Below are 12,550 nucleotides of genomic sequence, written 5' to 3'. Positions count from 1 at the left end.
ATTTGATATTCTTGATATTCTTGGAAAATTCGTGAAAAGATAATTATGCTTCAGACTGTTCGTTACAATTACAATGTGATATTGATTGAGTATTGCTAAAAGCGGCATATATAAAACTTCACTCACTCACTCACTCATGCTATGTAAGTACAATAATCTTGAACACAATTTCACCCCACCTCACCCAGTCGTTTTGTCTCCTTCCAAGGTATTGTTGGAATATTGGTAAAAGTAAAACCAAACACACTCACTCTTAAGTCTTAAGTCATGTCTTTTCCTCTTCGTTAAAGTGGAATCTGTAACCGAGATATCCTGTGACCATTCACATTCTTATTAGACCCTTGAAGACCCGGGGTAGAATGGGTCTTCAGCAACCCATGCTTGCCGCAAAAGGCGACTATGCTTGTCGTAAGAGGCGACTAATGGGTGGTCAGGCTTGCTGACTTGGTTGATGCATGTCATCGTATCCCAATTACGGGGATCGATGCTCATGAAGTCAATCACTAGATTGTCTGGTCCAGACTCGATTATTTACAGAACACCGTCATATAGCTGGAATATTGCTGAGTGCGGCGATAAACAACAAACAAGCACATTTTCATCAATATCAGATCTGTGAGTCCCGAGGCATTACCTCTTACCATCACGTCACCTCCTGGAGGGTTTTGTCATATCATGACGGAGAGAAGGGTGAAATATTTGATTTTAATGCATTTAACTCATGACGATACATACACAATCGTCATGATATACTTTAAAAAATAAAATCCCCCACTTGACAGAAAACAACATTGACAGAAGCAACCTTTTCACTCTGGACAACAACCAAGGCATACTTCGAACATCCGGGCAACTTGACTTCGACCAATCAACAGGTGGCTTTGAGTCCGTGTCCCTCGTAGTCCAGGCTACAGATGGTGGAGCCGTGCAAAAATCTTCAGAAGGAATTCAAGTTATTCTTTTGTACAACGTGAACGACAACGCGCCCTACTTCACAGATGCGCCGTCCGAGGTGGAGGTCAAGGAAAACCTGGACATTGATGCTGTGATCCTGGACCTTCAAGTTGCCGACCATGATGGGGATACAGTGACCTTGGCGCTGTCTGGCAGTGATGCGTTCCAGATTGTCGGAACCAGTATCACCCTCCAACATCGAGTAGACTTTGAGTCCAGACAGTGTCACACAGTAACAGTGAGGTAAGGAAATAACAAAACAGTGTGTTCAGCCGCTCCATCTCCTGCAGGGGTTTCAGCATCTTGATGTCAGACCTCGCTTATCATCTTCAAAGCAGACACACAACGCTTGATTAAATTCAAAACGGCAACGCCAGAAAATGGCCTGGATTACCTTTCGAAACAGATTCCATTAGGCGTAAAAGGTTGGTTGGTTGGTTTGTTGTTTAGCGCCGCACTCAGCAATATTCCAGCTATATGACGGCGGTCTGTAAATAATCGAGTCTGGACCATTAAATCCAGTGATTGACATCAGGAGCATCGATCCACGCAATTGGGATCGATGACAAGCATCAACCAAGTCAGCGAGCCTGACCACCCGATCCCGTTAGTCGCCTTTTACGGCATGCATGGGTTGCTGAAGACCCCGGAATCTTCACGGGTCAGGCATAAAAGGGGAAATAGTGATGAAACATAGATGAACTGAATATATGATCAATGAAAGTTAGTGATGACAATATGTTCTCGAAAAGGGTTCACGGGCCCTGTTCTACTGGTAGCACCGCCATTCAGGTCAGGTAAAATAAAGAAACAGGGGTTGTGTTCCTGCGTTTTGGCTAACTGAAAAATATAGATTTAGTATAACAGACTGGTTAACAGACTACGTTGGAAAAAATACTTGTATCTATTCTTGAATTTTAATTATTTCTTCATTCATAAAATTTTGCATGAACAACTTGAGAATTAAAAAAAAGGCCTTTGTCCGAAACTGATTCACTTTCATTTAAGTTTATGTTGCCTGCAAACACAAAAAAATGAACCTCATAATTGCCTTCATAATAAGGATTGAGACAAAGATTTAAAATAATCTTTTATATTCTCCCGAAGTGCCTTGGACGGAACTCACGTAAGCAACATCTCAATCACCATCCATGTCTTAAACGTCATGGACGAAGCACCGGAAGTAACTTTATTACCTCCCCTGACTCTGATTGAAGAACAGCCTATAGGAATGGGAATTGGATGGTTCTTCTCTGTCAGTGACCCGGATGTAAACGACACTGTCACATATACGTTGTCAGGTATGTATCGAATTGCATGACAGACTGATGTTTATTCACTTCCATATGGTTATATTTAGTAACAAAACTGAAAAGGGTATTTTGAAGGCTCGTGTTGTATGTTAGGGGTATTTTGAACTCTTATAAGATCTCCATCGGTCCCGAGGGGGAATGGACTGATGTACCTTCAAGGTTAGTTTATGCCACAAACAAAGAGGATCAGCAAACCACGTCACCCTAGGGACCGTTGGACAACGAATTTATGTAACATCTATTTATATGGTACGTAGGTATCCGTCGTATGCATGCACACATTGGTCCGACAATTGGTCAACAACAACAGAAACGTAAATAAATAATGACCATTATGTTATTAAATGCAGGATCCGGTGCGGATAATTTTAACTTGGAATCGTCCGGAGAACTGATCATTGCTAAACGAATTGACCGTGATAGCCCTGGGGATGCGTCCTTCATCGATGACCTTCTTCTAACCGTCACCGACTCCGCCGGCCTTCAGACCTCTGTCAGCTGGAACCTCACCGTCGTCGACATGAACGACAACGCACCTGTGTGTGACGTCACAGGGCAGGTGAACATCACGGAGAATTCCGATGAAGGTAGAGTGTTCTCTCGCTATTGCACCCTTCAACCCTAACTCGGTTATTGCGCGCGTTAACGAATGGCCCCTTAAATTAATTACGAATATTTAGGATGGCTATGGAAACTGTCCCGGATGCGTCGTTAGCCATATTGAAACAAGAGACAAGAATTCTACATCGATACCATTGCGGCTTGTTTTATCGAGCGAATGAGTGAGTATTATTTTGCGTCGCTTTTAGCAATATTCCAGTAATATCATGACGGGGGACACCGGAAAGAATGTTCACACTGTGTACCCACGTGAGGGTTTTTGTCGAACAGCGCGATAGATTTTGTGATGTTATCGCATCGTGAAGTTAGTATTGTGAAGAAGTGAAGTAAGTGTTAAGTAACTAAAGTATCACAAGGCAAACATTGTTATGTATCTATAGTATCACAAGACAAACATTGTTATGTAACTATAGTATCACAAAGCAAACATTGTTATGTAACTATAGTATCACAAGACAAACATTGTTATGTAACTATAGTATCACAAAGCAAACATTGTTATGTAACTATAGTATCACAAGACAAACATTGTTATGTAACTATAGTATCACAAAGCAAACATTGTTATGTAGCTATAGTATCACAAGACAAACATTGTTATGTAACTATAGTATCACAAAACAAACATTGTTATGTTACTATAGTATCACAAGACAAACATTGTTATGTAGCTTTAGTTTCACAAGACAAACATTGTTATGTAACTATAGTATCACAAGACAAACATTGTTATGTAACTATAGTATCACAAGACAAACATTGTTATGTAACTATAGTATCACAAGACAAACATTGTTATGTAACTATAGTATCACACGGCAAACATTGTTATGTAAATAAAGTATCACAAGATAAACATTGTTATGTAACTATAGTATCACAAGATAAACATTGTTATGTAACTAAAGTATCACAAGACAAACATTGTTATGTAACTATAGTATCACACGGCAAACATTGTTATGTAACTATAGTATCACAAGACAAACATTGTTATGTAACTATAGTATCACAAGACAAACATTGTTATGTAACTATAGTATCACAAGACAAACATTGTTATGTAGCTTTAGTTTCACAAGACAAACATTGTTATGTAACTATAGTATCACAAGACAACATTGTTATGTAACTATAGTATCACAAGACAAACATTGTTATGTAACTACAGTATCACAAGACAAACATTGTTATGTAACTATAGTATCACACGGCAAACATTGTTATGTAACTATAGTATCACACGGCAAACATTGTTATGTAACTATAGTATCACAAGACAAACATTGTTATGTAACTATAGTATCACACGGCAAACATTGTTATGTAACTTTAGTATCACAAGACAAACATTGTGATCCTCATCACGAGATAGGTATATGTTTTGTAACTTTATCACAACGTTATATACACAGTGTGTTAGTATCGCATTAAGTCCAACATTATGATAATATCGATCTTTCACGACGTATTTTTTGTGATACTATTCGTAAAATACATGTAGTAAAATTACAACAATTTCACGTTCACAACCTCGCGAATCATATTTTGTATCGTTTTCGTAGAAACCTTATGACACTTTAATGTTATTTAAAAAAAATATTGATTGCAGTGATTATCAAACCGAAAACATCCCTACTTGAGTGGATTCATTGCTATTTGCAGGTATCGTCATCGCCGACATTGCCTGCACCGACCTGGACAGTTGGGAATATGGGGTTGTGGTACTAGATCTGGAGACAGCGACCAACCAGTTCCAGATCTCTGGAACCCAACTTCTGACAGGGGGAGACCCCATAGACTACGAGGCCATTGATGACTGGAACTTCGTGTACAACGTCCAAATTGTGGCCGTCGACAACCCCGCTGGTGAACCACGTCTCACCTCGACGTCTATCGTCACGGTCAAGGTATTGTGGCCCGGCATATCGTAAACTAGAATTTTTAAAAATATACCTATTGTTTTTTGTTCCTCTAAACTATTGTCCAGCAGGTCGCTCTGGAGAGTTTTGAACTTTGCTGCCAGGATCCTTTGGTTCAGATCCAGTTTTCGACCACACCTTGTATACGAGTCCGTGTATACTCTCCAGGGAGTTGAGAATGATAAAACGGGAATGCAAGCGGATCCACTGGTCGGGGAACAAATAAAACGGCATTTGAGCAGATGCTAGTACCTGGATACCCGCAGTATATAAATTTATATCATATATATGTAGACGAGGTCCGGGTTCGATTTACGAAATGAGTACGATGTGTGAAGCCCATCTTTGGTATCCCTCGTCATGATGTTGCTGAAATAGTGCTGAATTATGTGTTACTATTCTCACTCACTCATTTAATACAGTATGAGACAATTAGTAAAACCTTCATGTGCCAACTTGTGATTGACTTTTGCTTCTCGTTTGATAAGGAAATTGTTTTTTATTTATTTATTAATTTAGCATCATCGTCGTCATCATCGTCATCATCATCACCATCATCATCACCATCATCATCATCATCATCATCATCATCATTATCATCATTAAAAAATAATCGCCGTTGAGGCCACTGTAGACGACGAAAGAAATAAACAATTCGCTTTGTCATCTACTGTGACGTCAGTAATCACTTTGCCGAGTTTCAAACATGGTTGACACGTGATTGAGCTTGTTGAGCACATTACTTGGATCTTCAGGTCCTCCCTGTGAACGAGCACACACCGGTGTTTGAGGATATTGTTGGCGACGGCCACTTTGTCGAAGTCTCCGTTGCTGAAGATGCTGATGTAGGAGCTGTTGTCAACACGTTCGTGGCGACAGACGTTGATCTTGGCAGTGATGGTCACGTGACTTATGGCATCCAATCAGTGATATCAGGTGAGACATTTTGAAAGAATTCATGACAAGCAGTGACGTAATATAAGAAACAATCACAGAACGTTTTTTCTTGTTTCGTTACAGATTTGTTGAGAAATGTTGAAATATAAACAAACAGTTCAATATGCTTTGTTTGTTTGTTGTTTAACGCCGCACTCAGCAATATTCCAGCGACAATCCAGTGATTAACATCATGAGCATCATGAGCATTGATATTCGCAATAGGGAATTGCGTTGTTTCAGTGTCAATCAACTAGGTATCAGTCATTGCTGTGCTGAGCACATATTCTCTCCTTAACTTGAACATAAGTACCCCAATTTTCCAATGATCCAGTCAAAGTCAATTCTTCTCAGCTTATAAATATGAACATGGCGGTAAACCCATTGGTGAGTGATGATTTCAGAGTTGAAACCTAGAAACCCAGAAACCCAGAAACCCAGAATCCCGTATATTTCTCTATCCAATACATTTCATACTGCCCTCTCACATGGCACTACCACATCGCACAGCTACATGTCTATACATGTAATATGAAGATCACTTATGAAACAGACAAAATGTCCTTGATTGAGGGCTGCATCTAATTCCGAATGTATCTGTGAGCTACAGTACCATGGCACTACTTTTTGTATATATGTATCAATGTGATCTCGAATCTTAACAATATGCGCCGCTGAAACTGGCTGACCTCCCAGTCTTTGTGTGAAAATCGATATGAACGCACTGACATATGATACGTTTTATGGATAGCAAAATCAACATGGAGATGAAGCTACAAGTGAGTGATAAAGAATAAAAGAAGTTGTTATCCCTAAAAGTGTCATGTATTCATGTTCTTCCATCTCCGAAATGCCTATCTATGCCTTCATGAATGCCCTGGTGAATGACCCTGAACTGTTTTCTAGATTCTGGCGTCCAGCAAGACGGTTTGTTTACCATCGATGCCTCATCTGGGCAGCTGAGAGTTTCTAGCCAGCTGGACGCTGATGCCGCAACAGGCGGCGTCAACTACTACACCGTCAACATCACTGCTACGGACGCAGGCTCTTCCCCTCGCTCCACCCATGGTGCATTGCGCGTGGAGGTAACGGGGATTAATGACAACCCGCCCGTGTGGAACATCACTGATCAGGAAGTTGACGTTTTTGAAAACGCCAGTGTCGGACAGGACGTCGTCTATCTGATGGCTGATGACGTCGATGGAGATGCAGTGACCTTCAGCACTTCTGATACCAAGTTCAAGGTTGACGGGTCAATGTTGAAGGTCGAACAACAACTTGACTTTGAGTTTCAACGGTGTCACACACTTACAGTCAGGTATTTAAAAATAAATAAAAACAATTTCTGTGCAATAGATCAAAACTTCCGCATGGCAAATATACTGATGAAACGAATAAAGGAAAAAGAAAATATATAGTGAAATAAGCTTTACTTTCAGTACATTTGAAATGTCAGAATGAATGTTGAGATGTTTGTGCGCATTGTTTCTAATGCGTATTTGGTAAACAAGGCAGGGAACCATGATATTATATCATGTTTCTCAATTGTCTGTGTCTTAAACTAAATATTCCCTTATTAATTTACACCAGTATGTAAAATACAATGCCGGGCAAAAGAATGTATACACTTGAAAATTGGATTTGACCCGAATTATTACAAACGTTATCAAAACGTTCCTGGCTACTAGGCTGAAAACAGTCGCCGAAAAACTTCCAACTTTAGGTCTTAAAACACAGCTACCCGTTACAAATACATTACCACTGAATAACCATTTCTTGTTTGTTTCGACCGCCTCCGTGGCCTAGTGGTAGAGCGTCCGCCCGGAGAGCGGAAGGTCCGGGGTTCGATCCCCGGACGCGTCATACCAAAAGACGTTAAAAGATGGTACTTGTTGTTACCCTGTCTGGCGCTCGGCATTAAGGGGAGAAAACAAGGACTTGTCAGCTCGGAGACAGTATACTGTGTCTGAGTGGTGTATTCATGTTAAACTGCGGCATGGTATCTCAGTGAGCTAGCACAATAAATCGGCATCAGTCCAGACTAGTACAAGCAGCCACACAAACACACACACGTAAATGCAGTCGCTATATAAGTGCAATAATCTTGGACGCGACGTTAAACCCCATTTCACGTCACGTCTTGTTTGATTCATTTTTAACCACCATCATCAACCGTGTATTTATCTTTACATATTGTTACCTGTAACAAAATGCGTGCGTAAAGGAAATCCGAAACATGGACTTTTTTCGACATTGACATTTTAGGATGATCAGTCAAAGATGCATATGCAGCTATTATCCAAACAGTTTCAGCCGTGTTTTTTGTTTCAATCGTAAAATAGCTATTTTGTAACATTTGATATTTGCCTGCTAACACCAAATTGTCATTCAGCGCCACAGATGGAAAGTACACGGTTGACCAAACTCTAGTAGTCCATGTCTTGGACTCCAACGACGAGACTCCTGTTGTCACGGTTACCAAGGTGATATACATTCCGGAAGAGATTCCAGTGGGGACGGACGTCGCGAGAGGCTACTTCGTCAGCGACGCGGATGAGAACGACACCCTCACCTACAGTCTACAAGGTTTTAATCTTTTGATAATCCGATTGTATCATCCAGGAAAGTGGAAGTTGCCGTGTGGCACAATTTACTCATGTTCGCAATAGTGTTTGCCCAAACAGTAACTGGTAGAACACCAACCCTGCCTGCGTGTTGACTTTGATCTAAATCGAGTGAGTGTGTTGGGTTTAATGCCGCTTTTAACAGTATTCCAGTTACATCACGGCGTATCTGCTTTATATGGGAGGAAAGCCCGAAGTGATGCAGGTCTTTGACGTTTACCTCTTTAGTGCTGACAAACCAAGAAAAGTAATCGGGAAAAACCGAGAATCGAACGATCATGACTTCTTGGTGTGCCCAAGGGACGAAACTCTGCACAGCTAATTGTGGTGCCTTGGACGACTGGGCCACCTGTGTCCCATCTAAATTGAGAGGTTACCGTGCATTTTGTAATTTTTGAAGAACACTCAGTTTGTTCTCCACCAGGTGGCGATAGTGACTTGTTGGCTATCAATGGTACAACTGGTCAGCTGTCCCTCGAGCGACACCTGGACTACGAGACTTTAACATCAGCGTCACTGGACGTCAAGTTGCACGTCACTGACGTAGCCGGTCATACCGGGACACAAGCTCTGGATATAGTCGTCACTGACGTCAACGATAACACGCCCACCTTCTCCAGTGCTATACATAGGGTGAAGGTAACAGAGCAAGCGGCAGCAGGTAGACACTTGATATACTTTTATATCAAATATATGCATTAATACACTCTACAATAGTGAGTGAGTGAGTGAATATGGTCTTACGCCGCTTTTAGCAATATTCCAGCAATATCACGGCGGGGGACACCAGAAATTGGCTTCACACATAGTACCCATGTCGGGAATCGAACCCGGGTCTTCTGCGTGACGAGCGAACGCTTTAACCACCAGGCTACCCGACCGCCCCTCTACAATAGGATTGGTCTTCAGCAACCCGTGCTTGTCGTATGAGGCAACTAACGGGATTGGTTGATGCACTTCGTCGTATCCAAATTGCGTAGATCGATGGTCGTGATATCAATCACTGGATTGTCTGGTCCAGACTCGATTATTTAAAGATTGCCGTCATATAGCGGGAATATTGCTGAGTGAGGCGTTAAACAACAAACAAACAAATCATATATTTGAAACAGAGAATATTAAATGTACTGTTAGAATAGATGGTTTTGCATCGATGATCGCAGTTGGGATAAGATAACATGCATCGACAGCGCCTTTTACGGCAAGCACGGGTTACTGAAGACCTTTTCTGGGGTCTCAAATATATATGACTATGACATATCTATTTAAAACAAAATAAAGGACATACTCCGTTTTTATTCTCGATTTGAGTTACATTGTTCGTTGTATATAATTTCATCTCATGACACAAGTCAAGATAATCAAATCAGGGAACATAATTCTACATTCCGATTTAAATGTAAAATGATAAATTATAGTCTTAAACGAGACATCGTTCATGACTGAGGTCACGTGTTCAGTATCGTGAGTGAGTGAGTGAGTGAGATGGTTTAAGCGCCGCTTTAAACATATATGATGCTTTTAAACAAGGGATCATAATCATGATGAATCCTGGATTCGAACCTTTTTCAGCGGATCTTGGCACGACTTCATTCGTGATCACTCTACTCCCAGCAAAAATATTTTTTGTTTTCACACAATATTCCAGCTATATGACGGCGGTGTGTAAATGATCGTGTCTGGACCAGGCCATCCAGTGATTGACATCATGAGCATCGGCCCACGTAATTGTATCAACCAAGTGAGCGAGCCTGAACCCCCAATCCCGTTAGTCGCCTTTTACGATAAGCAGGGGTTGCTGAAGATCAGTTCAAACCCGGATCTTCACGAGTACACAGCAAAAGAATTATCATCAAATAAGGAAGTGTAGTAATATATTTATACGATTGATTCAGAGACCGATCTGCTGACGCTCGAGGCTACGGACGCTGATGATGGCATAAATGGCGAGTTTAGCTTCAACATCACCGACGGCAACACGCACAACTTGTTCCGACTTGACGGAAACGTCCTCTACGCACAACCCATGGACTACGAGGAAGCAGAGGCAGTCGACTTCACGTATTCCGTCACTGTCACCGTCGTCGACCACGCAACAGATGCCAGAACGGGCGTCTCCGTAGTCGTAGTTGAGGTAGGAAAAAACGACTCAGCTTTCACGGCGAGACTATATAAGGGGTTTATGAACTATAACGGTAGTTTTGTAAATGCCTTTAAGAAGAAGTGAGTGAGTGAGTATTGTTTTACGCCGCTTTTAGCAATAGTCCAGCATCATCACCATAAATTAGGCTTAACACGTTGTACCTGTTTTGGGAAAAGAACCCGGGTCTTCGGCGTGACGATAGAACGCTTTAACCACTGGGCTACCCGAACGTTTCAAATAATTAAAACTATGTTTTATTGTAAAACAATCTGTGAAACAGTGACAAAACCAAAGCTTAACTTTATCTGCACACCAAAATAGATAATCCCGGAGAATGAATATGACCCTGTACTGGAGAGTGTTACCGAAAAGAGCCTCCCGGAAGACACTGAGCCTGGTTTTGAAGTCCTCACCGTTCACGCCACTGACGCGGACCTCGGAGAAGACGGCGTTGTGACGTATGACATTACGTCAGTTCTCTCGGGTAGGCGTGTTTGGAATTATACACAATGACAGCTGATAATGGACGACACGCGTTATTGGACACTGTATGGATGCCAGAATGTGTGTATTTTCCGAGCAAGAACTATAGAATTGTATGGATTCTGACACAAATATTTGACACTTAGCGTTTGATAGACTCACGGAAGTATTAAGTTTATAGGAATAGGTTTAGTGAGGATACCATGTCTTCTCTGAACATTAAAATGTCAATATACTAAATTCATTAAACTAACGCTTAGTCTCTGAATAGAAATCTTTTTGATGGAAACAAAAAACTTCGAAAAGCAGCCCCAGTGAGAAAGGAGATTCAGAACCTGAGGAAAATCTAGACTTGCTTCATTTTGAGCTTTAACATTCCCGAAAGAAGTGGGCAGAAGGGAAAATAATATAGTTCATGAGCTATGAGACTCTGAATTCATATACTAGTATATGATGTGACGTCATATCTGGTGGTCATATCTTTTCACTCGTTTTGAGACTTGAATAACTCCCTTACCTCACAACCAAAGGAATAATATTATTAAGCTTACAGGATTTAATAAGTTCAACCATGTCAATAATAATTTTTGTAATAATCCTCGCGGCCCGGATTATTGTTTTGCAGATTCCAACACTGATGCTCCTGAGAAATTTACTATTGATTGTGACACTGGCGTTCTGACAACGGCAACGGAGTTGGACTTTGATCCATCCACTGGAGGTGCGAGTTACTATGACATCACCATCAACGCCACAGACAAGGGAACTGTCCCTAGAACATCAACAGCAGTACTGCGAGTGAACATCAACGACATCAACGACATAGCACCGGCGTTTAAAGATGTCTCCTACACTGCCAACGTGGGCTGCAACGACGATGTGGGTAGTGAGCTCATGACGCTGAAGGCAGATGACGAAGACGGACCAAGTGTGGGCTATACCATCGATGCCAATCCTTACCTAAATGTCGATTCAGTATCAGGGGCGGTAACTCTGTCGGACTTCCCCACGGGTGGCGCTGTTTCGGATCTGGCTCAGTCAGTGGTTGTGACAGCGTCCGATGTCGACCTTGAGGGGAAATGTCACTTGTTGGTGCTGTTTGAGAATTGCGGTATGTTGTCACTAGCAGCAGATCTTGTTCATATTTATATCTATATGTATTTGTAGAGTTAGAGTGTAGAGCAGAAGGTCGGTGGTTCGATCTCCAGCGCGTCAAAACAAAATACGTCTTGAGATGGTACTTGTTGTTTCCCTGCCTGGCGTTCGGCATTAAGGGGATAAAAAAAAGGACTGATCGGCTCTTAATTAGTCAGTATACTGTGTCTGAGTGGGGTATCCATGTTAAACTGCGGCATGGTATCTCAGTAGGCTAGCACTTGAAAAGCGACCGGACTAGTACAAGCATCCCATTTCACCTCACCCCACCTGTATTCAGTTCTAACAACACTAGGTTCACGCACCAGGATCCGCAGATCTTGGGTTCGAATCCCGCATTCGCCACGATTATGATATTTGGTTTCTTAACATTGTGCATTATAACCCGAGCGCTCACGG

At 41.5% G+C, this 12,550-nt stretch overlaps 1 protein-coding gene across 1 annotated transcript in view; it reads left to right on the top strand.

Annotated features, from left to right (window-relative positions):
• The window catches only part of LOC124112167 (cadherin-23-like), a 31,850-nt gene that overhangs the window by 13,813 nt on the left and 5,487 nt on the right, over window positions 1-12,550 (top strand). The window contains exons 13-23 of the mRNA XM_048386245.1: window positions 783-1,197; window positions 2,062-2,255; window positions 2,618-2,854; window positions 4,554-4,798; window positions 5,566-5,746; window positions 6,653-7,064; window positions 8,139-8,332; window positions 8,795-9,031; window positions 10,266-10,504; window positions 10,835-10,997; window positions 11,622-12,107. Coding sequence (XP_048242202.1) covers window positions 783-1,197; window positions 2,062-2,255; window positions 2,618-2,854; window positions 4,554-4,798; window positions 5,566-5,746; window positions 6,653-7,064; window positions 8,139-8,332; window positions 8,795-9,031; window positions 10,266-10,504; window positions 10,835-10,997; window positions 11,622-12,107 — 3,003 coding nt within the window. The remainder of the gene's footprint in view (window positions 1-782; window positions 1,198-2,061; window positions 2,256-2,617; window positions 2,855-4,553; window positions 4,799-5,565; window positions 5,747-6,652; window positions 7,065-8,138; window positions 8,333-8,794; window positions 9,032-10,265; window positions 10,505-10,834; window positions 10,998-11,621; window positions 12,108-12,550) is intronic.

The sequence above is a fragment of the Haliotis rufescens genome, unplaced genomic scaffold (assembly GCF_023055435.1).
Source record: "Haliotis rufescens isolate VD_foot unplaced genomic scaffold, xgHalRufe1.0.p SCAF_6, whole genome shotgun sequence".
NCBI lineage: Eukaryota > Metazoa > Mollusca > Gastropoda > Lepetellida > Haliotidae > Haliotis > Haliotis rufescens.
This window is presented reverse-complemented; position numbering and strand designations above follow the sequence as displayed.